This window comes from Parus major, chromosome 3, assembly GCF_001522545.3.
Source record: "Parus major isolate Abel chromosome 3, Parus_major1.1, whole genome shotgun sequence".
NCBI classification, from domain to species: domain Eukaryota; kingdom Metazoa; phylum Chordata; class Aves; order Passeriformes; family Paridae; genus Parus; species Parus major.
In genome coordinates, this window is record NC_031770.1 from 9,450,017 (window position 1) to 9,476,605 (window position 26,589).

Below are 26,589 nucleotides of genomic sequence, written 5' to 3' on the forward strand. Positions count from 1 at the left end.
GCTACTGAATGACGGCTCGATTGCAAGAAGAAAAAGTGTGATTAAAACTTGCTAAGGCTTATTCCAAGATCTCCTCACTTCCATTTATTTAAGGGGAATCTTTGCTAAATGAAAGAAAGTGAAGTTCAAAACAACAAGTGCATTTCCTTCTCATTATTGTGCCCACATCAGCTGCAGCAACTCGCAAAAAGATCTTAGGAGGCTGAGGTCTTTCACCTGAATATCTCATGGATGACAATGTTTCTCTAACAGAGGTGATTTGGTTTAGGTTGTTCTGGTTTTAAAACAGAAACAAACCCATCAAATGCCAGGCATCCCTTTTTGCTGGCAGGAGTAATGCACAGATGTTCTTGGGGGCAGGTCTTTCTATGAACCCCACAAATCAGGTAAGGAGCAGGCACTTGCACTTTCCCAGCTGCTCAGAGAAGGAAGAGTTTCCTTTGAAAAGCACTGCCAGCAAAAAAAAGTTTCTGTATGCTGACCTGTTTGGCAATAGTATTTGGGTATGTCTGCTGAGTCAAATTATCAAGACTTTGACATCTGCCTAACTTCTTTTGCTCTTGTGGCAGGGGCTGAAAATCCAGCAAGAGTACAATAAAATTAGCAGAAGAGCAGATTGAGAGGAAAAAAGAAAAATATTTAACGTGAAGGTTAACTCTACTGTAGGTAGTAAGTAAGCAAGCAAAGTTACTGGGGTTTATTATGACTTTTTTGCTTAGCAGGAAACACACCAGGAACGTCTCCTGCGTGTGGATGATTAGAAAATGCACTGGGGCACGAGTGATAGCAGATGGACAACCATCCCTCCTTGCCTTGGTCGGTCCCTTGCGGTGAGCCTCTGGCAGAGGGTGCCTCTTTCTGCCCGGCTCTTGCTAAAGGGCTGGTGCCTCTCTCTGCTCTACCTGGGGCTGGCTGCTCTGGGTGGGCAGGTACTTCACTCTGCAGACAGCAGCTATGGCTCAGTGCTTGGCACCTTCCCTTCTACAAATGAATCCGATAGAAACTGATTTGTAAAGTTTAACCTCTGTAGGAAAGCCGATCTCTGTGAGAGAGGGATTTGGGAGCCTTCTGCCCATCCCACGTGTGCTGGGAAAGTTTGTGGCTGGGAGAAGAAGCAGGGAAAGCCTCAGTGATACATCTCGTGTTATTTTCTTCTCCTGCCTGCTGTTCAGAGGTCAAACAAGGGAACACCCTGGACTTGGAAGCTGCCCCATCAATGGGAATGCAGCTCTTCCTTCCTTGTTTCTTGGGTCCGCTCCTTTCCCTTGATTTGTTCCCCTCTGTACTCCAATTATGTCTCTGTTTTGCCCCCTCACCAAGGCTAAAATAAAAATAAAAGGGGACAATTATTACCGTTTGAGCTTATGACCTGCTTATGGCGGTCACAGAAAACCACCATAGGCTTTAGGGAGCTGTATGCAACATGCAACACCTTCTTCCCTACCTCTATGCCATCCCTGCTCAGGACATCTTTTTAATTTCTTTTATTTCTTTTTCCTACTATTTTCTTTTGCACCCCTGGAAATGCCCACACATTCCATGTCATGTGGGTGTGACCAGGCAGGAGAGTTGCCCCTCCCCTGTTCTAGACCCTTGCCACATTTCAAGGACATTAGCACCTCAGAGCCAGTGGGAGGAAGAAAGAGACCATTAAGAGGTGTGAAAGGAAGGGGACTCTGATGATAAATGGTGGATTTCCAGCTTTTTTTCTTTGTCCTGTTGGTAGGACCTAAATGCTGGGTGGGTTTGCAGTGATTTAGTGTTTCATCCTTACTTGGGAATACTAATTAGGTGTAAACCTCTTTTAGCCTTTGGTTAATGGTCACTATAAACGAGCAGCTTCTTTTAAAGTGAAAGAACATAAAAAAAAAGGCTGAAGGAGAACCTAGATAAATTTGTGCAGTTCCCTTTTTCTTCAGAAAGATAAAATGCATTTCTGATGGTTACGGGGTGGTTTTAGGTAGAGTTAAGAAATGCAGACATCACCCACAGTTTGTTTACCTGCATATACAGTATGAGCTTCTGCTGACTCTTAGCCGTGCTAGCACTAGGGAATGTAGAAAGACAAAATGAATCATTACCACAGGCATAGTCACTAAAAGCATCTGATGTACTCATTCCGTCTTTTTTTTTTTTTTTTTTTAATAGCCTCTTTGCACAAAATCTAAGAAGTTACACATTTTGTGAAGGGTTAAAAGAGAAAGATTTGTGCATTCACTGCACTGACTCAATGAGTTCAGTTCTATATGATCTTCAATTATTTGTAGAGGAACAGAATGGCAGTGGGAGTTAATGCTGCTACATTTGATGTTCTTGTGCTAGGTTTTCTGCCAGCTCTTTTTTTTTTTTTTTTTCTTCCTCTTCTGAATTTGGCCCTACAGATTCAACTTCTGTTTTATTGGGGTTTGTTGGTTTTGGCTTTTTGCTTTTTTTTTTTTTTAAAAGAAGTGGTGTAGGTCACTCACTGTTTACTTAAAATTAGACCCTCAGAAACCTTTGTCTAAAAGGAGTACAGATAAACATTGTCTGTAAAGAATTTTGCACCTGGAACAGTCTGAGAAAGGATTTATCATTCCAAACTTGAATTACTTTGAATATGCCTCTATCTTGATAAGCATTCTTTGAATCTAGAGGTTCTAAGAAGCTGTAGAAGCTAGTTTTAAACAATAGGGCCCAGGCCCCTAAATCTTCGTAGGAGCATTAATGTGCTTTACAGCTTGTATTCCAGCCAGAAGAAGCAGCTATAGGTGACATTCATTTGGATGTCCATGTATTAACTCATATTTTCATATAAATAAGGATTGAAATAGCTTGTTGTTGGCTTGGGTTTTGGTTTTTATTTTTTTTCTGGTAATGCATCTGAGCACAAACATGTTTAACTCCAGTGACATGGTTTAAGTCCTGCATAACATACTGAAATGCTATGTAACGTTCTACATCAGCACTGTAGCCACAGCACCATTTTGATTGTGCCCTCCCAGCCTCAAACTCATTGTAACTGTTGTATAATGCTTTAATGCAACAAATCTGAGCAGGAAGATCCTCTTCTAAAAGCCTCTGGTCACCCCACTGGTGGCCCCATTTTGGTCTATCAAGCATTTGGCATCTGAGCAGGGTTGAGCAGTGCTAAACATATTCCAACCTGCCTATGCACCCAGGCCTGCTTCAGGTTTCAAGAGTGCTTTGGAAAAGTGGGGGGGAAGCATCTGTGCTCCAGAAATGTGTGGCTCCACAGAGAGCTTTGTAGGAGTAGCTTTGCTTCAGGGAAAGCGTTGTAGCCTGTGCAATGCTCAGGGTAAGCCAGAGCAGTGGAGCTGCTCTCCCCTGGTGAACAAGGAGCAGGTGGTCCCTCAGCACTGGGGACGTGGTGGCAAGCTTTGTGCTGAGATGTGTGTGGCTTGCATGTTTGACAGCCCCACGTTGTTAAGATTTTCAGGCTCGTGTTGGGTTTGTGCACAAGACTGGTGGGTGGCCTGAAGTCTTCTGGCTTGATTGCAGCGACATCTGTTTACACCAGTGGTTAATTAGGCCTGAAGACTGGACATCTCTCTATTTTTCACCACCGTTTCTGTGGTTTTTCTTGATTAGAAGTATTCCCTCCTCAGCTCTAAAACAGGCTTTGGTTTTATCTGCAGATTTTTTTTCCCCTCTTGATCCACTGGTCATGGTATGAGATGAATATCAGGACATCAGCATAGCCTCTCTTCAAAAAAGTAACCAAGTGTTCCCGAAAAGAATGACTTGTGCTTTTGATAGAGGCTGCAGAGTGAGCATTGAAAGGGAAAGAAAAGCAGCCTGAAATTGTTTAAAACTCAGCTCAGTGCCGAGTACAATTCACTGTGTCACAAGAAGCAGGATTGGGAAGGGGAGGCTGTTTTAGGAACCTGTGTGCCATACAGGCAGTGCCAGTGTGAACAGTCTGGCCTGGGCCAGGAATGAAGCACATCTTGCAGGGGATGCAGCCTGAATGGGATTTGGAAAGGAACACAGATTTTTATAAAAAGGCAGAAAGATGTGAGGAGATATACAGCAATGATAGGCAGCCTGAACCTCTGTCAGAGGACAGTCTTTCAGCTGGAGCAAGGATGATGCACACCAACAGTCTCCAGAGAACTGGGAGTGCACAGGGAATTACAGAGGAAGGGAGTCATCTCCGTGCATGAGGAATGCAGCAAAACCTCCTCTGACTAAGCCAGCTAATGCACACTGCCTTTTTTTTTCTTTCCTGATAATCCTGTTCCATAATATTTCCTTAATAATTTAGTATGTGAAGAGTAGCCCTTCTAAAAAGCATCTAAATCACCAAATCTTACTTTCAGATGAAACCTTGCTACTCCCATTGTTCGCACACACTGGGGATTTTTATTTGGTATGGCTATTTGAGAGCTATCCTGGAGTTAAGGGTTTTTTTTTTTCTTTTCTTAATTACTTAACAAATTTACCATGTGGCACAACCCTTGGTACTGCCAAGCAATAGCTTCCTATTACTAGACTGAACAGGCCTGATCCTGCGTTACCGAAGCCAAAAGCGGTATTTGGGAACTGACATTGTCATCAAAATCTGTAGGAAGCTTAGAATAACTATACAAAAGGGGTTACTTGCACTCAGAATATTGATTCATGAGCTCGCTCGTTTTTTGCATCGCTGTTCATTTTACCCAAAGAAGATCAACTGCCCAACTGGACATATAATATATGATACTGCATTAGAACTAAGGCTGCATTTGGTCATACTCATTAATTAAACTGATTTCTCCTGTAGGGTTTTTTTTTTTTCCTGGAGAACTAACTGAGAATGATAATTAAGCATATTATGCATTCTAGGGAATGGTGTTTCTCCTACTGCTACAAAAACATTAAAGGAGAAAAATATGAACTAAAGCAGAAAATGATGGGGGGAAAAAAGAGCTAAAGCTGGAGTGAGAAGGGGTGGAGCATTCATTCCTTTGGTTTTTACTGGCTCCTGTGCCTTGGGACACATGAGACAGCCTTGTTAGAGTACAAGAGTTGCACCAGCAAAAAAAAAGAGGAAAAAGCCATTGAAATCCCAAGGAAAGCAGCCTGGCTCCCAGGTGCAGCTCCCTCTCTGCCCATGTACAGACTGCAGTAATGCAGCACCCCAATTTTTTACTGAGGAAATTGCTTTTATTCGTGGCTGAGCCTCGCACAAGAAGGGCCCTACTCTGAGAGGTCAGTGCTGAGCCTGAACGGAGACAGCACGAGGTGTGAGCAGTGTTTAATCGTGCATTTGCTTGCAGTGTGCTTTCTCCTTACCCAGGAGAGCCTGGCTGCTCTGTGAGGAGCGCTGCTCGAGTGGAACGAGCAGCTCTGGCTGTAGGCAGGCCCTTTGTTTAGCTTTTCCCAAGTTACCAGTGCTGAGGGGGTCTTTATCTGCAAAAAGTTGTCTGCTCTGGGGGGCAGTATTAGGTGTTTGCCTGCCAGCTCCTGCATGCACCAAAGCAAAGACATCCATGGAGAAAATGAAGTTGTGTTGAACAATTAACTGATGAAATCTCATAGTATTCATATGTACTGGAATCAGAGAGGAAAAGGCCAAGGATGCAATTAGAAGCATAGGAAGCAGTTCACTCCCTCTATTTTTGAAAAATTTAAGGGATGCCAATTTTCCAGAGCACCAAACTTTGCCACTCTTTCCTAATTAGCATGCATGTTGATGGGCAGATTACCTGGCAGTCTGTAGTGTTCCTAATGAATTGATTTATGAAGTTCAGTGTGTGTTTCCCCCTCCCCAGTCTTTGATTTCTGTTTGTTCGTTTATTACCTCGTTCATTTATTTATCTTCAATGCAGGGGTGGTTTTTGAATGATCTTTATGAGACCGGGCCTCAACCAAGCAGGCTTTGACCATCCTTGCTCGAAGCCAGGGCTGCACTCAGGCTGTGCCTGCAGCCCACGTCAGGTACTGCTGCAGAAAGGCACAGCTCAGCTCCTTCTCTTCTACTGTGTCATCTTCACATGTGAGCAGCTCAAGGGCTTGTGGCAAGGCTATGGCAGCACAACTAAACCTGTGCTACTGCTCCCTGGGAAGCCCATGCGTGCATGGTTCTGAAATGGGATGCATTTTGGGTGGCTCCTCCTTGCAGACACTCAGGCTTTTCCCCCCTCCTGCTCCCACAGGCTCTGGAAAGCTCTGCCGACACACTTCCTAGCACAGCATTTTGTGGCTCCGTTGCAGGCTGCTTCTCCACGCTTACTGACGTGTTCGGGCAAACTGCATTTGGGTCTTGCAAACACCTTCTGGTCAGGCCGCTCCAGAGCTGCAGAGCAGACTTTCCTGGCCAGAAAGGTTTCTCTCAATCAGGTGTGAGGCCATGTGAGGAGCAGTCGGCAGCGGGATTACTCTCCTTGTGTAGCCCAACCTCGTCCCGCCGCGCCGGAGCCTGTGCTGTGCATGAAGCACAGGAAGGAGCTGTATTCATATCGATTCGTATCGTGACCTATGCTCAGCTGGGAGTGCTTCTGAGTGTGCATGCAGGTTGTACTAGCTGTGTTCAGAGGCACAATCTGAGTTACAGCGTGACTATAAACTCCTGCCAAGAAAGACTCGGGAGAGTTACAGTAGGAAACAGAAGGGGCGGTGAGCTTTTTCTTATGCTGGTGTAAAATTGGAGCAACCGAGCGAAGTCAGAAGCATTTAAAACTCGAATGACACAGGCTCAGGCTTTTTCCTGCCGAGTGTGTAACATGGCAAGATCAGGGCTGTGCATATCGGGCTGGAGCCCAGCTGCTTATTTAGCAAATGTTTGTGGTTGTGCCTCTGGTGCCGGTGATAGCGTGCACACACCCAGGCACGGGGACTGTAAACCTGCTGCGGACTTTGAGCTCCGGAAGGCGGGCGCTGCTCGGCTGGGCGCATCCACGGCGCAATTGCGCAAGGCCAGATCCCGCTGTGTTACAAATCTGGTGTAAAGGAGGGCGGAATGGGGCCCTGAAATTCACTGAATCTGGCATGCAAAAAAAAAAAACCCCAAACAACCCAGCCAACAATGTGCAAGTATTACAAATATTCTGCGTGGCCTTTGAATAGGCAGAAGCCCACTGAACAGGTATCACTCAGGCCCTAAAGAAGCTGAACCTTTTCCTTTTACTTAGTGATTTTATTGTGATGATGGTAATTTCAGGGAAAGACTTGTTTCCCCAGGCAGAAGAACCAAATTTCAGTGCCTTGCTGCTGGAAAGTATCCAGCCAGGGAGATTCTGGTTTTAATGTTTGCCAGCTCCTGGGAAATTCGCGAATCACTCGTCAAAATCTAGTAAACGGTCCGTGAATTGCTTTGCAGATTGGTTTAGGGTTAACTCTGTGCCACCCATACGGGATGAGAGAGTTTGGATCTCCTCGAAGGAATGGCTGATAGCACGGGCGGAAAGGGAAAGGTGTGCTGAGGCCTCCAAACCGGCAAAATAAAACGTCAGTTTTAAGATCTGATGCCCTTGCCTCCCTTTTTAGTGAGTTCAGCAGAGTGCTCAAGTGCTAGTCCTGGTGTTTAAACATCAATTAGATGGGGCCTTTTCGATTCTAATTTTAAGAATCCATAAAATCAGCACTTGGTCTCCTTTTGTTTTGGCAGATTCACTATTTTAATTACTTGGTGCTGTTTTTCCTTTGTGGATTTTTGTCAGATACAGTTTCCAGGGTAAGGAAACCTTTCTTCTAGAAGTATCCTTTTTTATCTTTTCGGTTTTCTAACTGAAAATGGAACTTAGTTTCTAGCAAGACCATCATTTTGATTGATCACAAATCATTACAGAACGTTTTGAGCATAATACCTAAACGAGTTGTGGTATTAATGACTAATAATCGCCTTTATATTAGGTGTTAAAGCTTTATTGTCCCGAAGTACAACCGGTTTGGTGGAACATGAAAGGCCGGAACGATCCGAAATGCCTGCTGGGGCTACAGCCAAAACTATAAGGTGTTTGAATCGCCTTTAACAGCGCCGGCTGGGATTACAGCCCCTTTGGAAACACATTCATTGAGGTGACTTAAAATAATCATCTTCTTTCCAGATAGCGCCTGGTGGCGAGCGCTTCCCTCCTTCCCCCAAGTCTTCGCGCGTTCGAACATCTCCGTTTGGCCTCATTTTTGTGCTTCGGTGGTATCTGCACAGCCCAAATTATCAGCGAGGATTCCACGGACGGGGGCCGCCGCCTCCCTCGGCTCCCAGGTGAGGTCCCGGGGCGGGGGGCGGCCGGCAGCGCTCCGGGCTTTCTCCACATCGCCCCCTCGCCCCGGCTCTGCTTGGCCAGGCCGGGGGCTGACCGGAGGTGCGGGGGGAGAATTTTGGGTTGTAGCGGGACAATCTGGGGAGGGGGGGAGGGGGAGAGCAGGGCTGGCAGAGCCCCGTGCCCCGGCCGGGTCCCCGCCACCGGATAGCAGGGATACTTGTCATATTTGCGGTCGGGGCGCGCTGGCACCCGCCTTTGTGCCGGCCCGGCTCTCCCCGGGGAAGCCGCGGCGGCTGCGGGGGCCGCGCCACCCGCCCGGGGCCGGGGCACGCGTGGGCAGCGCGGGGAGCCGGAGCGGGGGAGGAGGAGGAGCAGCAGCAGCCGCGGGGGCCGGGGGGGGGCGGGGGAGGAAGGCCGGGGCCGAGGCGGAGCTTTGACGCGGGCCGGAGGGTGAGGAGCTCGCCGGAGCCGCCCCTGTCGTCAGTGCTGGCGGCAAGTGCTGGGAGCCGGGGCTGGTGGTGCCTCCTCCTTCTCCTCCTTCCTCTCCTCCTCCTCCATTGTATAATGCTGCGTGATCGCAGCCGCCGGGGCAGAGCTGAGGCTTAAATCCTCACGCCGCCTGCTCCTGCCTCCTCCTCCTCCTCCTCCTTTCCTCCTCCTCCTTTCCTCCTCCTCCGCATCCCACCCGGCCCCTCCCCGGAGCGGCGCGGCGAGGAGCGACATATGGAGCTGCTCTAGGGCGAGAGTTTCCGACCTCCCCCTCTCCATGCTTTAGTTCTCAGGTGGAGCTGCATGTGGTGAGTGGGGCTGGGGGGCTGCGGGGCATCGGGGGGGGAGGCAGGGGGCGGCGACAGTCCCCCACCCCCTCTGGCTTTGCGAGTCATCGGGGCTTGTTTTATCCCTACCTTTAAATTGGTGCCCGGGCAGAGGAGCCCGGGGCGGGGATCCTCCCCCTCTCCTCCGGGAGGGGGGAGGGAGGGATTCGTGCTGAGATGAGCAGAGGAGGGAGAGCGGCGGAGTTGACCTTAAAATACGCCCCCTCCCCCGCCGATGCGGGGGGATCCCGAGCCGAAGCAGGTGCGGGTAGCTGGAATATACTTTTTTATCGAGGTGGCTGTGCTGGCCCCGGTCGTGCGGCCGGTTGTGCTCTCCGGAGCCGGGCTCCCTCCGACGCCAGGAAAGCCGCGCCACCCCGGTAAGTTCGCGTGTGCGCCGAGGAGCCCCTGGAGCCGGGGGCTGCATCCTGGCTCCGTTCTCCCAGCGAGAGCGAGGGCTTCGGGGAACCCCGAAAAGTGCATGCTGTAGTGCCGGGAGAGCTAAAAGGGCCTGGGGGAGACTTTCACTCCGCTGTAGCAAAGCTGACATATGGCTGGGCAGGACCCGGCTGGCCCCGCTGCCTGGCCCTTTTCAGGGGTTGGTGTTAGGGCAGGGGATTAGCCTGTCTTTTCCCTGAGCAATAGCGCGCATGGGTCTTCCTTGGGAGCACCGCCAGCACGGAGAGACAGGCGTCTGGGGGGGATTTTGTGAGTAAGGTGGTTCATCTTTTGGAAGCGACGGCAAAAACGTGTATTTATTAGGATTTTCTTCAGGGTGGATGAACGCTTGAAAAAAAATCCTTTTGCGGTGCCACTTTGATTTAGAGCGTTGGCAGCTTTACTCACATCAGGATCTGGAAAAATAAGTTCTTCCTAAGCATGAAAATAGGAGTACAGTTACCTGCTGTAATTCCTTGCATTTTGTGAAACATAGCTGGAAATTCCAGGGCCACTTTAGTTGGAAATCTATGGAGGGGCTTGTGTGCTGTCCAGTGGGCCCCTTGGTGGCGGATTTCCAGCTGTGGGTCAGCTGCTGGTGTAAAATAAAGCGAATTTTCCCATTTTATCTCCATCGGGGGGGGCCGTGTCAGCTTCTTTACCCGAACTTCAGTGCAGCACGCCAGAGCTGTTGCGTGTGGCGGCGTGTGCTCAGACAGATCCAAGGCTCTCGGGAGCAGGGAAATCCAGGCTTTTTCATCTGCTGCCTGGTGCAGTCATCAGGGTGACTCTCGCTGCCGTCAGTGGGTGCTGGATTTGGCCACTCTAGAATTATTGCTCAAACGGGTGGGAGAGGGCTTGGCTGCCCTGAACACCAGTTTTGTGCTTGTGCTCAAATGAGTGAACACTTCTTATGTGTGTGAGTTCAAACAACGCTTTCTACCTTTTCTAATTCGGATAATTTTAGGCATGCATCTGCACAAGTGAAGGTTCCTGTGTCCTTATGGACTTCTCACAGTCAAAAAATTGAGAGGCGCCTCAGTTTGCATCTAAGGGCACAGGAAGCTTTCACATGGTAAAACAAACTATAAAAATGACTTGTGTTTTCTATAAAATGATTGCTATAGAAATTAGCCAACTGATTTAGCAGGGTAAATTGAAAATAGCCCTTTCTGGCTGAAGTTAAAGTACATGCATTTTTACATAATAGGATGGTATCTTTGGGCTCTGATTTAACATGATGACCTAGGGGTGGTGGTAGAGGCAGGAGGAGGATTAGGAGTTTGTGCTGCTGGACAGGTATCCGAGAGCATGTCCTTCGGAATACTTCCATTGTTCAGGCAAATATTGCAGCATCCATTGTAACAGCTCCAGATATTCCTCCTCTCGTGACTGATCCTGCTTCCATTTAAGTTGGTAGCAGCAACCACCCACTCCTTTTCTGCAGGAACTGGATTGGACTGCTAAGGAACGAAGCTAGACTTTGTGCATATTAAAACACTGCTTTGATTTTTGTGTCAAGCTCATTTCTTTTTCTCTGAAGTTGATTGAAAACAAACAAAAAGAAACTTGATAGCCATAGGTCCTTCAGGTTTTGTCTGTAGATGAAGCATTCTTAAAGAGCATTAAATACATCTGTAGGTGCTGATTTATTAAGAGTTGTAATTGTGTTCCTTTATACACCTGCTCTTTTTAATGGGAAAGATGAAATAGTTTCACAGGGGAAATAATAACATAAATATATCAAGTGCTCAGATTGTCTGCCTGAGAGGCATCAAGGACTTTGAGATAATGTCCTAATAGCAAGGAAACACTCAAACTTCATATTCAAAATTTATTTTTTTAGCTTCCATGAAGTACAGCAGGTTTTGTGCAGTATCTAGTTTGAAGGATTTTGCCATCATTCACACAAGCTGCTTTTATTTTTTCAATAAATATTTCATTGGGAAAACATTTTTTTTAGGAACTCTGACTTTCTTCACACTGATGTAAAGCACTCCTGGCACAGTTCATCTCTGGCAGTGCTAACACTAGACAGGTGATCCAAAGTATTTGTGACTATTTTTGCTTTTATGTAACATCTTAAAGTGTAATCTGTCAAACAAGGAGAATGCAGTACTTTGAAAGTGCAAGTAGTCTTCTGGTGATCTATTTCTTATAAGGGCCAGGTAGCAAGAGAGGCACCTTCTTTTAACTCAGCTCTTTAGTGTAACTGGCTCACAAGGAGACAGCTCCAGTTGCAGTGGTTCCTTAACATGCACACGAATCAGTGCCAGAAATAGCAGCTTTCAGTTACCAAGTCCAAAGATCAGGAGTGTTTCAAAGGAGAGAGCAAGGTCCAGCTTCAATGTAAGCAGGTTGGCACTAAGCACAGATCTTTAGTCTTGATGAATCTTTTGCTAATTAATGGTTTGTGGAAGATGAAATTTGTCAATCTGAGCACAGTATTCATTTTCTTCAGGGGTATATAATTGCATGTTTTCTGCCACTTCTTTTGATTTCTAAACTTTTCATCAGTCAGAGAAACTGCTGTCACGAAGAGGTGCCTGTTTTCTATAAATGGAGAGAGACTCTCAACATGTGTTAGTTCTTTTATTCTTTTATAAACAGAGTCAATTTTTGTGTTTGCTGTAGTGGAGGCTTCAGGTTTGTTCAGCATTACCAATGCAAACACTATAACAAAAATAAGATAACAATGCTTGGCTGTTCAACACGAGTGAGGAAGGCAAGGCCTGTAAATGCCGTGCTAACGTTGCTCTTGGGTGTGCTGAAGTGAAGCCCAAACTGAGGTCCAAAGCAAACGTGTGGCTGTGAGGCAGCAGAGGTTTAGTGGGAGAAAAAGTCTCGTGTGTGTCACAGCGGGGTCCCTGCCCTGTCTCTTGGCTGTGTGGGTGTTAAACTGTGTGTCACTGTGCAGGGCAGAAACTGCTGCCACCATGTTTGCCTCGCCAATGGCTCCTGGTGAACATGTCAGATGCTGGGTGTCATTGATTGCCAAGTGCCCGGGAGGAGCTGTGAAGATGTGCTGGCTGGGACATTCCTCTGGCGAAAAGGGGATTTTCAGGGTGGGGGAGACGTGATTCGAGGGGCATTTCCAAGGGAGAGATGGGGCAGTCTCCAGGGGTGTTGGGTGCAGCCTTATCGGCCTTTCAGAAAGGGCTCTAAGCTGTGACTAGGAACGGGAAGGCTTCAAAGGGCCGAAGGAAATGTCAAGTCACCAGAGAGCAAGTTTTTGGTTTTCATGTGTCCTTTCTTTGAGGGCGGAGGCTCATCTAGCTCAGGTGAGACAGCAGCCACACCACCAAATCAGAGTGACACTGGATTCAGGCTGCTGCAGTGAAATTAAAACCCTGCTCAGAGCCCTCTGTTTAGGTGAGGTCAGACCACTGTTCTTCAAATGAGGGGCCAGGTTTGGTGCCCTCCTGTGCTGGTTAAGTCACTACACCTCTTCAGCTTGGTACATAAAATCAGAGATGTTGCCATAGAACGTCTGAAGTTCCCAGCCTGTATAACATGATCAGTGTTTTGAGTACCAGTGATTTTAAAGACAAATTTCTCCTTAATATCACTCTGGAACTGAGTTTTATGTGGCATTGAATGACATGAGTCTCAGCCTGTGTAATTATTAGAAGCCAAAACCTGTTTGCTTTCACACCAGTAAGGTGTGTTGGATTTCATCTGACAGTTTGTTTCCAGTGAAGTTAGAATAAAAATTGAATTCTTAATATGGTAGAATACAGAGAGAAAAGTTCTAACATGGGTTGTTTTCTTTTAATGTTATTTTGACAACTGGGCAGCTTATGGAAGTAGCAGAAAAAAGAAGTTCCCTTTTTCAAGGAGCCCTGAAGTGGTGGAAAGATCTAAACTTGCCCTAATACTTCCTCAGATGTAACAATTAAAACTGTTTTTTTGATGCCAGATTTTCCACCCCACCCCAGAAACCTTTATACTGTTTGAACCGCACTCACCTTTAATGGAAATGTGACAATTATTGGCTGTTTTCAAACAATTTTTTATAGTAGCCTGTAACATCAGTCTTAAGAAACCCTCCTGTCGTGCCAGGCAGGCAATAAGGTTGAGTGAACTGCGCTATAGCAAGAACCACCCTTGATTGGAGGTAAACTATGCGGATATATGTTGGGGTGGAGGTTGAAAGGAGCGTGGAGGGCATATTTGAAGCAGACTGTGCAACTGCTATAGCAGGTCTGACTAGTTTGAGATGCCTAAAGGCAGCTTTGTCTTAACTTCAGGTAGCTGCAAAATGAAGTTTTAAATCCTAATTCAGAAATACATCATCATCATCTTCCGGTGCCTCCGCAAACTTTACTTTTCATGTGTTTTTACAGGCGTTCTTTCTCCCTTGGAAAAAAGCCTTCCGTAGGTACCCATCCATGTGCATGCATATCATTTGCATATTTTTCAAATATACATTTCATCAAGATAGGAGACCAGCGTTTGTGTGCAAACCACAGTGTTTTCTTTGAACAGCAGTGGTTACATTTTGCTTTCTCACTGCTCTGTGGGCCTTGTGCGAGACAAGCCACTCTATTTCAGCACTTTTGGCATGGTCTGATTTGCTGTGGGTCAGGTCTCGTGCCTGCTCCTGGCCCTGTGGTGGAGCAGTGCCTTAGGCTTTGGGAGCCTGAGCTGCAGTCAAAGGGATTTTGACTGGGCTACTTCCATGCTGCCTCTCCCAGGGGTCCAATAACCTGCTTGGGCTACCCTGCTGGGACCTGGCTCCCCCTTAGCCCCTCCTGTTCCATCTGCTTGGTGAAATTGGCTCTTCTAAACAAGCCTTCCACTTTCCTTCCCTAACTAAAGTGTTCCACAAATAGCTTGTGAATGAATACAAGAGAGAGAATATTTTCTGTGTGTGTGACACACAGTGTCAAGCTTCCTGTCGCTGCTCTGCTTCCCCTTGCTGGCAGAGGGACACACGTGATATATGTATGCTTGGATGAGGAGACTTTTAATTGTGGGGAAAATCAGTATAACACTATCATGGGTATGATGAGGTGAATGGGTTGTGCCTGACTGAATATGAAATAAAGTTTCAGACATTCCTGAAAGTTTCCTGAGTTGTTCTCCTTCTGCATTTTCCACTCCCAATATCCAAAATCTTAGTTTGTGGTTAAGTTTCTTTGTTCTGTGTTAACCTGTCCTAAACGTGCTTCGAAATACAGACTTAATACACATGTTGTCAAAATATGTTGTTAAAAGGGTGTCTCCATCTGAATTTAAATTATTTACTTGAAAATGTTTAAATTACTCCACATAGAAGAGACGTGGGTCCCATGGTAGCTGTTTTAAAGAACAACTCTTTGGTGTAGTATTTTTTATTGTGAAATCAAGCAGGTGCCTTGAAAAATGGAATCTCTTTCGTCTCTAACTCATAGCTCTTACAGGTTGAGAATAGTTCAAGACTGGCCAAAGTTCCCTTTAATCTGTTTTCAGAAGGCTCCTTTGTAGGACATGGAAACATATGCTGTATTTCAACAAATGCAAGAGCTTTAGTGCACTGGACTGAAAGGCCAGCAGTTATCGTCTTGTCCAACATCATTTAACACCATCTGAGCAAACTTTCATGTCAAATTTTAACTACTTTTTTTTTATTTGTTTTGTTTTCACTGGTGGTGGTGGTGGAGAAATACCCAACAACTTTTTCACCTCTTTAAGAGAAACTTGCAGGCTGAGTGGGTTCTTTTTCATAGAATGTTTTTGTTTGCAGGGTTGTGTTCATTTCATTTAAACAAAAGTGTTTAAAATAACTCATGTGCTGTTTAAGCTACTTTAAAAAATGCTAGGGAAACACCTTTCTTTTCTTTTAACTCTCAGCAGTGTGAAACTGGTTAGCAAATAAAATCTGCAAGCCTGAAATGAAAATGACTTGTCATTGCTGGGATTTGTATGGTGCATTTGCAGTATATATTTCTTCAGAGGGTTTTTTTTGTCCCTTCTCCTCTTCTTCCCTCCTGCCATTCGTTGCTTTTCAGTTTGACTGTGATAATTTATTCAACACTGTTTTCAGAGCAATAACCTACTTTTTGGCAAACCATTCAGTTCTTTCAGTAGTGTGGGGGTTTTCTCCCCCCCTCCACGTGTTTATTAAGGGTCTATGACAAGGGGGAAAAACAAGGTCTCTTCGGGGAAAAGATGCTATGATAGGATTCAAACAAAGTAATTATACATAGGTGAGAAAAACTCTCTCCTTTATTATACACGAAGGGGGTCTCGTCTCTCGTGGGTGCACGCACAATTCTCATTAACCTTTGCAGGAATTGCACAGGTCCAGTGGAGATGGGTCTGCAGTGCTCAGTCCCTACATACACTAAAAATACCAGGCAGCCCGTGACACGTGCGTGCCAATAGAGATGTCTTTACAGTACAACACAACGTTGCCGTAATCCATTGTTCTGTGCGCCAGTGCAGGGGAGGAGGGATGCACAGCCAGCCTGGCTATTTCATCATTCTCCCTTAGAGCCTGACCAGTAGCATCTTGTCATTACAGGCGTGTAATTTTAGCAGTGAAAAGGGAGTGTGTGTGTGTTTCCCAGCCTGTGTCACTTTCTGGTAGCTGTTCTAGGTCTTTCAGGTTGTTTTGAATTTCATTTACAAGCGAGGTGTCTCTTTTTAGACAGCACTTGCGCTCTGCCGGTGCCTGCTGGCTCTGCAGTGGGAAGGAATGGAAGGCAGCCTTGGCTGAACTGGGCCCTGGAGCAGTACACAGCCATCTTAATTGCTGCTGCTCCACCTCTTGAGGAGATGGCTCTGGTTCTCCCAGCATGGAGCTGTGTGCACTGGCTCCAGCATGGCTCCGTGCCCGCTGACACGGGAATTCATGGTGTCGTGGTCCTCCCTGTGGGACCGGCACCTCCTGCTTCCTTGCAAGGAGACCTGGAGTGCTGCACTTGTGGGAAGAAACTGTGGTGTGGAGCAAAAAGAGCTTCTTGGCTGATCCCAGGGAGGCTTGTGTGTAGAAGCCCTCGCATATTTTTGGGGTGACAAGAAGCAGAGTCTGCTGAATAATCAGTAAAGTCAGAGGATCTGGCCCGATGCTGTGCCTGGTTTGCTTTACTGCAGTTCTGATTTCCTGCTGCTGATGCCCGAGTGTATAAAGCAGCTACTGGTCCTTCAGCAGAGTGCTGAGCCCATGTGTTCACAGCACAACAGAACTCAATTCACACTGGCTGCTTCCTTAGCACTGCCACATGGAGACCCAAATTTCAAAATAGCCTCAGCCCAGCTCTTTTTGGTGGATCTTTGAGGCACAGAGCCCAGCTAAGCTGAACCCCAGGGAGGAAGCTCCTGGGGGTGTCTCAGGCACTGTTGCAAGTAGACGGTGTGTGCAGCCATCCTGGGAAAGAATGTAAAGGAGATTTGGTACAGAGGTGACCTGAGATGAGGGTAGCTTTGCCAGCTTCTGGAAAAATCTCTCTGCCCTCTGTAGGTAACCCTAACAAAGCATCTCCTGGTAGTGGGAAGGGGAGACTCCATCCTGATCTGGCTCAAAGCAGGTGGTTGGTGGTCAGCGGGGCCATGTTTGCACCAGGCCTGTGAAGGGCTGTGGCAGGGTTGGCAACTGTAGAGAGTGTGATTGCTAAAGCTTCCAGTTAAGGACGAGACCAAAAAAGGGCAGGTTGGGGGCTTGTTTGCATCTTCTGGGCACTGTAGAACATGTGAGGATTGGCATTTTGGCTTTGACATCTTTGAGACAGAAATTAGTTCTGCTGGGCAATCTGAACCTGTTCTGTTTTTTTCCAGTAAAGACAACTGCCTTCCTGTATGTGAATATCGAATAAATGTTTTTCAACCCTGGTGTGTTACCCAGGTATATCTTCCCTCATGCTTTGCACTGAAAAGGAGTTGTCAGAGTTGCTCAGGGCTTTTGCTCTTGCCCTCAGCCTCGCAGTGGTTTGCTGAGTGCCTTGCTGGCTTTCCATGCTCAGAACCTGTGTGGTCTTGTCCACCTTTTGGTTCTGCCAGGGCAGTCTTTAATGCTTTAACAAGCTAACAAGTGCTCCTCTGATTTAAACTTGCATTAACTTCTGCTACCCTGATAGAATTCCTAATATTATAAACACCCTTAATAACATGGCTGTAATCTAGAAAACCTGCTGTCCTTTTTCCAAACAATTACTTAATGAGGCAGTAATTTATTCTAAGCTATATTTATTGGAGCCCATTCCAGCTTTATCACACGTACTCTGTTTGGATGTGTGCAGTTAGTCAAAAACATTAAAACTGCTCCACTTCTTCCAGGGGAACATGTTACATTTAGCAAACTGACAGCATTAGAAACTGTTTCCAATTTAATAGAAGCATATGTTTCCTGCAAGGCTTAACACACTGCAGAGTCAGAGATTGCCTTAGACTGCGGCTTTGCCTTTTTTTAGCGCGGTGAAAAGAAGCTGCAAAATGAAGGCAGAAGTGGAGTTTGTGTTTTTGGTTGTTTTGCAGAGATCCTTCTAGCAGGGCTTCGGCGGGCTGCAAGTTTAAGAAACTCTCAAGAAAGTGGTGTGGGCGGTGCACGCAGAGCTCTCGCTCCAAATGCAGTTTCTGATCATGAACAAACAGCAAGAGCTTGCTTTGCCCTCTGGGCCTCAAATAGTACAGTATGCAACAAGGGAGAGCAGGCAAGGCACGAGGATGGAAACAGTAGGATCAGATTACAGTTTCAAAATATCGCTGGAACACGTTGGCTGGCGTTACACTATTGACTGGCTTTATAATTGCATTGCTTATTTGCTAGGGAAGGCTTCACCTTACTTTCTGATTAACATGGACACTCCTTTGGGGATCTGGGGACTCCAGGCTCCGAGTATCAAAGGCAAACCCTGTGAGACCTGCACGACTTCTGATGCTTCTCAAAGGAGAGTCTGAGCTTCCTCTGTTGTCTCCTGTTTGCCAGAGGTTTCCTTGCACAGTCCCTAACTAACTTCTGCTTAGATTATCCTCTAACAGTCACCCACATATGATTTTCCTTCTTATTTTGATTTTAACTGGAGAGGAGAAAAGACCCCTGTCACTCAGCCTGCTCCCTGCTCTTGACTCACTCTTCACTCTGTGTGAAATGACTAAAGCAGGGGGCAAAGGCTGTGTTTCTGTAGGGGGAGAGAAGCTGCCTTTCTTGCTAAACGCAGGAGTGGGGTTCTGTGGAGCTTTACTTGCTTCTCTGTTTCTTCTGGAAGAGCTGAGGTTTACCCATCCACCACAGGAGATGGGGAAGAGTTAGGTCCCTGTAAAATGTGTGTGAGAAATACCTGCCACTTACAGTTACTGCTGGCACTGACAGCCTTGCAGTGAAGACTTGCAAACATAAAAACAATCCCCTGTACTCTCTGGAAGCAGAGAGCTGCCCAGGAGGCCAATTTTTTTAATATTCTCTAAAGGAGAGTTTTGTAAGTGCTTATTAAACCTCACTCAGTTAAAAAAAAAATATAAAAAAGGGCAGCCAGAATTAATGTAAAATGTGTCAGGGAAAACAAACCTTGTAAATACGGAATGTCTGAGCACTGGCTCTGGAGAGGGCAGAAACCCCTGCACAGCTCCATTCCCTCTACCTCTCTTTGGGGGTTGTGGGATTTGTTTCCTAACCCACACGTGACATGAGACACAATTCTTACCAGGCAGCGTTGTCAGGAGTCCTCTTTATCCAGGCAACATGGATGCAATACACTCCAACATGTAAAAAGTGCCTCAGATCCAGAGAAAGCAGCCTTGTGGGGAAAAAAAAATAAAATAAATAAAAAAAGAACACTCCCCCGTCCCTACTGGTCGGTTCACACCCTGCAGGCCAGCTGCAGCACAGGGAGCGTGGCCGTGCAGCTCTGCATGGAACAGGCTGTCCCAGCTCCCGGGGATGCTGCCGTGCCAGGCTTTAAACACTGGTGTCAGCAGATGAAATCCCCAAGGAGGGGCGATTTCCATCAAGCTCTGGCTGTTGTCTCTGAAAGTCCATGCTGCTTATTCGCTCCAGCCCTGTAGTTAAACCTCAACACCTGGGCTGTTCAGCTTTCCCCCTTGTTTTGAGCGAGGCTAGGAGAAGCTGCCAGGTTTATACCGGCCTTCCCCTCTGCTTTTCCTTTGTCACTTTGAATGGGAGGAGGGTGCCAGTGCTCTCAGATGTCTGTGCTTCCACCTGCTGGGGCAGGTTTGCTGTGCTTTGCCAGGATCCTCCAGGCCAAGGAGCATCGTTCTGTAGTGAGTGAGCCCATGGTCCTGCCCCAAGGGGTCTTCTACAGATGTGACCACTCTCTTTCTCTGCTGTGGCCTTGAGGATGTGGAAACGGATAAGGAGAGAGAAGTTTACTGCTTTGCCTTTGTAGCTCTAAGGGACAGATACTTTGAAGCTGTGGAGACTGGTTACAAGTTCAGGTGGTCCCTCAGGTTGGGTCCAGCAGCACTAAAATACCTCACAGCAGCTCAACCTGCCTCTGTTAGCTCAGAGGATCTGGCCCTTGTCTTGCCAGTTGAACCCAGTTGGCATAAAAGGCCTTTTTATTTTGGTCCTACAGCTATCTGTGCCAAATCCTGATTCTGCTGAAGTCAGTAACAAAACACCCATTGACTGCCGTTGGGCCAGGATACAACCAATGGAACCCTCAAGGATGAGGAGTGAAGGATGGAGGAGAGGAAAATTATATTTCATATGCCAGAAGTGACAGAGAAAGCACTTACATAATTCGCTGGATAGGTTCTCCAAGAAAACCTGGTGAGGATCACTTACATCTGAGGTTTGTGAAACTTAGGGGAATGAAGTGTATAAATTCAGTGCTCTCATTGCACTTTGGGGGGCTCTTATGGGGAGCTTTTGTGTTGTGGGGTTTTGTTGGGCTTTTTCATGCACATGTGTGAAGTAGCATTTTATTTTAATTCCCCCAGGTTGCCTTTTTCTTTTTCTCTCCTATTTTACCCCCCTGTAGTTTTAATTACCTGAGATTTCAGAAAGTAACTGGTCCTGCTTTAAACTCCTCTTCTTGCACAAGCCCCTGTGGTTCACACCTGTGTTTCGGTGTTCGGCTGCCTGGAGAGGAATGGTTGCCTGTGGACTCAGGGATTTGATGCTTTTACCTTTTTGAGCAATGTGGTGTTTGTTCTAAAAGTAACCTCAACTCTAATAAGCTGTTCATCCTCTAGATTGACTGAGGGGATGGCGTAAATCCGTGAGTGGAGATGTGATTTCTTCAAAACTTTTTTCCGCTGTTCCTCTTGGGGTTCAATTCCTCCTCCTTTTTTTCCCCCCTTCTGTCTGTCTCAATGAGCAGGGAGGGCCTAGTGGATTGTAGAATTGATTTCCAAGATGAACCTTCAGTCTTGAGAGGTATTTTAAACCTAATTGTTAAAAGTCCTCATGAATTAAAACTAAAGGTTATTTATTATTATTGGGTGAGAAAAGTCACTTTTCCTCTCAGTTTTTACTTGTCTGGTACTTTTCTATGCCGAAACACCGATTATTCAAGACTTCAGAAATAGTCTGGCGGTGTCGAAGTGTCCGAAGCACAGTCAATAAACACAGTGCTCCTCTCACAATCTACACACACCTCTGTCCTCCAGAGAGCAAAGGATTCATTGCTAAGTGGGCTCAGAGACACAGGCACTGCACAAGCTCTTCTGTGTTTAATCGATGAGGGTTGACTCCAGAGAACCATCCGCTCCAGGCTGATTATCTCTTCCACTGAGCCCCAACTGCATTTTTTTCCAGTTCTGTCTGAAGAGCATGCAGAGCCAATAAAAGAAAGCTAAATGACAGCAAATGAGAAAAAAAAAAAATATACTACTTTTGTTTTTCAATTAAGAAAAGACAACTCCCAAACAATGCTAGGGTTTCTCTGGCGCTGAGGCGCGTGTGATCGCCCTAAATGGGCAAAAAAGCAAGTAGAATCTTTCTCAGCAACAATGGTTTAGCTTTTGGTTCTAGGTCTTCCAGAGCTGGAGCCGACTGGTAGATAATATTGGGGAAGATCTCCAAGTAACTCCCTCTGCCCCAACCCCCAGAAAGGTGCAGATTTTCCATTGTCTTTCTTCAGCTTTCTGGTTCCACATACCTAAGAAACATTGAAAACTCACTGGCAGGCCAAAACCTGCAACACCCTTTATTACAACAACAACAAAGTGATGTCCAGTCTCAACTCTTAACACCCAGACTCAAAATTATGCTCAGCAAATGGGTGAAAATGCAGCAGAAATACATCTGGCTGAGGTTGCTGCTCGGCCAAAATAGATGCATGAAAGACCTTCCATGCGCGTTACCCTTTATCTCTGCCTGTGCAGTGCCACATTTGGGTGGGTTGGTGTTGGTCTGGCTGCCCCTGTCACAGCTGTATTATTTGGATGGACAACTCTCTTTTGACACCTGGAAAGGTGTTTGTCTCATTTTGTAGGGATCTTTGGTCAAGCTGATCTTTTAAGTTTGGAATTTCTGTTTTTCCAGCAGCAGGTTTGGCTGGAAAGGCTAGGAGCAAAGTTTTTGAGATGAACAGAACTGATTCAGATCAAATGCTGGTATTGTACAGTGTTCTTTTTTTTTAAAAAAAAATGTTATTCAGTGTCTTAAGACATACAATACTTATCCCTGTAATGCAGGCATGAAACGAGTTGGTTGAAGGAGGGTAGAGATGGCTTGAGCTGTAAAGAACAAGCAGGCAACATTGTCTTAAGCTTCAGTGGTCAGAAACTATGAAATTCCTTTATGAAGAGCCAGAGAAAGACTTTCAAGCCCCCAAGCATGTCTGGTTTTACCAACTCTTATCAGCTGGTCTAAAAAGATATCACCTCCTTGCTTCGCTTGGCATGAATGAAGTGATTTATGGAACCTGGAGGAAAACATTCTTTACAATTCCTGTTGGCACGCCAGAGGAGAAGGGGATAAAATAAAACTTTATAAAGCTGAGAGTCTAGCAGTGCCTATTTGAGCCCTCTCCTTGGTGGAATAAACCCCCCGTGCTTAGGCTGACATCCTACTTCGGTGTTTTAGGGGTTAAACCCTCTTCAGAGAGTATTAGTGGGGAAAAAGGAAACTGAAAGCTGTGCTGAAAAGCCAGTAGGTGAGATTTGGAGTTGCCTGATCTGTTCTGTCTTTTAAAAGGGCAAGCTCTGAATCAAGCTATGTGAAGATCGAGTGAGATGCAAAAGCTTGACGGTCGCACATACAGGAAATCTTGAATCATCTCTGAGCTTCCTGGAAAATGACGTAGTGAGGTTATCATAGTATTTACTTAGTGATGATCCCATAGTTCTTACTGATCAGCTTTAAAAATGTGTTCGCTACCAGCACCTCAGTTTTGGGTGGAAATGGGCCCAGTGGAAATGCTTGGCAGCGTCACCTGGCAATGATGAATAACTGAGCACAGGGAACGGAGCCTGGGCTGTTTTCTTTATCATGGGGGAAAAGGTTTGCTTTGTGCAGTGAATGTTTTTATACATTCCTGGCAGAGGCTGACAAACTTCAAACTCTTCTGGTCCCCAAGCCATTTAAAAATGTCTTCTTTAAATAGAGCACTGTGGAAGGAGCGCTGGTATGTCTTTAGGACAGAGTCTGTCTTTTTTCAGGGGGAGGAGATAACAGGAAGGGACGAAAAGCTGCTAACTCTCCTCCTAACCCCTTGCTGCTTTAAAAACGTGCTGGAATTGGGCAGGGTTTTTAATTCTTGCTAGCCTGATCCTCCCTTTCTTGCTCTTATCTGTCTGAAGGGAAAGGAAATGTGTCTACTGTGAACACTGCAATAGCAAAGCCCCCCGCTCGCACCCCAAACCCATGTGCACAGCTCTGGAGCAGTCCATGGAAGTGACACTAGGGAGCAGAGAAAAACCAGACTTCGGCAGTAGTGCTAAATTTCAGAGGTTTTGTTCACCCGAGATTCCAGGCGCAGGAATTGCTGGTAGCTGGCCAAGGAGCTTGGATGGCAGCCTACCTGTTCCTCAGCTCTGCTCAGCCTGCTCCCTCCCCCCGCCTTTCTTTTATTAATTGCATAATATGCTAGAAAATTATCTGGACTTGGGACTTACTTTTAACCAGAAGAGGCTCACTTCACCCAATCTGGTTTTGGACTTACCACCAAGAAAATGCTTTCTTGTAGCACTGAAACCCTGACTTCTTCTGCCCCCTCTTCTGCTTTCCAAGGATTTCTTTGCTCTTAAATGTTTGTCAGTCATTTTTTGGTGATGTTTAACTACGTTGTCTGTCTGCTGAACTGGTGTGTGATCATCAAACTGTGTTAGACCTGCCTAGTTGCAGTCGTTTTGCAGGTACTAACCCCACTAGGAGGACTGGGAATTGTACTCAAGTAAGGAAGGCAAATTTTGTCTCCCATATGATAGCTGCATAATGTGAGAAGGGTCAGGTTTGGGGTGAAAATCTTAATGGCTGTTGCAGCTCCTTTCTGAATACCTGTGGCTAGAAAGCCTCTTCCACTTTTTTTTCCCCCTCTTTCTTTCCCCCCTCTTTAAAAAAGGCAGAATTCTTCATGCCAGAAGAATTTGTTAAACGGAGGGAGGGATACAGGAATGAACAGGGAACTGCTTGTGATCATATTGAAAGAGTGAGCAGGTTAGAGCTCCAGCACCTCACCACTCTACCTGGGAAAATGAGATGGCATAACGTTAGGTCGTGCTACTGTCACAGCTCAGTGACTCCTTCATTCCTCTGTGTTTGTGGGGGAATCTCAGTGTCACAAAAGTAATGGTGACAAAATGAGGTTGGGACTGTGCTGTGTAGAGGAGCATTTCCAGGTGCTCTGAAACATCCTGGAAGAGATGGCACTGGGGACTAAACTGCTTCACTTAATCTTAGCTCAGAAATTATTTATAAAGCGGGGAGAGTTTGATAAAATCCCCTTTGTTTCCTTCAAAATCTGCCATCTGACCAGCAGCAGAGTGTAGTGCGGAGTGGTCTTGGGGATTAGACTAAAAGACTTGACAGATCTTCTTCTTCATCTGTAATTTATCTAATTCTGAGAATAATAACTGCATTTCCTGCGATGATAGTTTAGTCCTTAGGTGATCAGCTAAATAAACCCATATGTCTATATCCTGGTGCACCAAAGGTCTGGATCTCCCAACCTCACTGGGGAGGTTTCTCTCAACACACAATTGCCTGAGCCTCACTTCCCTTCCCCTGTGAAAAAGAGGAAATTCATTGTGAGAACCTCGGTGCTTTACATTTGTATTCCCAGGCATAGCACTGCCTCAGTCAGGGAATGTAAGGAAACGTTCAGTACAGAGCCTGTGGCTTGTGCTCCTATGGACAGGTATTTGCTCAATGTAAGGAAGAGGGAATTTGCTGCCAAGCATGCCAGGTCATGAGTATTATAGATGTTGTCTGAATTCCTGCTTGGCATTTACCAGCACAGCCATGCCTAAACAGGGATGGACCAGAGCCCTGCCTTAGGGTGGCTGCTGCTTGCTCGTCACGCTGCCGTGGGCCAAGGCCGAGCTGTTGGTGGGGACAGATGTGCACCTGCTTTGCTGCCTTCATCAGTCTCCTCTCTTCCCTTGCAGATATATGTTGGGGAAAGGAGGAAAGCGGAAGTTTGACGAGCATGAAGATGGGTTGGAAGGCAAAGTGGTGTCTCCCACTGATGGTCCCTCTAAGGTGTCTTACACCTTACAGCGTCAGACTATCTTCAACATTTCCCTTATGAAACTTTATAACCACAGGCCATTAACCGAGCCAAGCTTGCAAAAGACAGTTTTAATTAACAACATGTTGAGGCGGATCCAGGAAGAACTCAAACAAGAAGGCAGCTTGAGGCCCATGTTTGTGGCCGCTTCGCAGCCTGCCGACCCTCTCAGCGACAACTTCCGCGAGGCGCAGCCGGCGTTCAGCCACCTGGCCTCGCCCCCCCTGCTCCCCGCCGACTTGGTAAGCACTATGCCCCTGGAGTCCTGCCTCACCCCGGCCTCTCTGCTCGAGGACGACACTTTTTGCACTTCCCCGGCTGTCCAGCACGATGGTCCGACGAAGCCGCCACCTCCTGCTCTCCAACCAGTAAAGGACAGCTTCTCCTCAGCCTTGGACGAAATCGAGGAGCTTTGTCCAGCACCTACCTCCGCAGAGGCAGTAGCAGCTGAATCAGCAGCCGACGACTCTAAAGCCCAGCCCAGCGAGTCCAACATTCACAAGCCCGAGGGCCTCCCGGAGAGCAGAACGGCTGAGCCCAAACTCATGGACCCCCTGCCTGGCAACTTTGAGATAACAGCTTCCACAGGTTTCCTCACAGACTTGACCCTGGATGACATTCTGTTCGCTGACATTGATACGTCCATGTATGATTTTGACCCCTGCACGTCTGCCACGGGGGCTGCCTCAAAAATGGCTCCTGTCTCAGCAGATGAGCTCCTAAAGACTCTCGCTCCGTACAGCAGTCAACCAGTAACTCCAAATCAGCCTTTCAAAATGGATCTCACAGAACTGGATCACATCATGGAGGTGCTTGTTGGGTCTTAAAAAAATATTAGAAATATAGCAACTTTTTTTTTCCTTTTGTTGGAATTTTTTTTTTTAATTTTATTTTAAGTACCAGTATATACACTCGGTAGTATTTCCATAGTCCCTCCCAGCCCCGATTCACAGCACTGTGCATGCATCCTTGCTTGCCTTTTTTGAAAAGAAAAGGATCACACTAGTTTTTGCTTCGAGCAGAGTTGGAGTGCCTTCATCCATGTATGACCACTTCTAATGTATTTTTTTTAAAGTGGTTCCTCAAGGAAGACCGAATATCCTGGTATAGGAAAGAATATGTATTGTAGACAATGTTATGTTATTACAAAAAAAAAAAAAAAAGGAAAAAAAAAAAAAAAAAAAAAAAAAAAAAAAAAAAGAAAAAAAAAAAGGAAAAAAAAAAGAAGAAAGAAAAAAGGAAAAAAAAAAGGTAAAAGCTAAGCACAAGGATTATGTTGGGGAAAGCTGTAAATTGCATGTGCATACTTGTCTATTTTTTCTATAAGTTTTATTGCAAGAGGTAAAAAAATTTTATTATTTAGATAATCTCAATACCATTTTAGCCCTGTATAGGTTGACTTTAGCAATTCAGCCTTTTGGAGGCATTAACCTGCTCCTCTTTAAGTGTTGCATTTACATGGCTGTTTAGAAACTGCTGCCCAAATTTATTTTATATTTTTGTACAGATTCTGCAGTTTATGGTATTGTTTTT

General features: G+C 46.1%; 1 protein-coding gene across 4 annotated transcripts in view; it reads left to right on the forward strand.

Annotated features, from left to right (window-relative positions):
- Positions 1–26,349, forward strand: part of SERTAD2 (SERTA domain containing 2) — a 74,831-nt gene extending 48,482 nt beyond the window's left edge. The window contains exons 2-3 of one of the 4 annotated variants that reach the window (XM_015622948.2): positions 8,028–8,185; positions 24,935–26,349. In XM_015622948.2, the coding sequence (XP_015478434.1) occupies positions 24,939–25,883 (945 nt within the window). In that variant the 5' untranslated portion in view covers positions 8,028–8,185; positions 24,935–24,938 and the 3' untranslated portion in view covers positions 25,884–26,349. Of the gene's footprint in view, positions 1–8,027; positions 8,186–8,647; positions 8,984–9,150; positions 9,382–19,288; positions 20,151–24,934 lie in introns of those variants that run through there. The other 3 variants (XM_015622947.3, XM_015622946.3, XM_015622951.3) reach the window with 3 other exon arrangements.
- Positions 26,350–26,589: the final 240 nt, after the last annotated feature.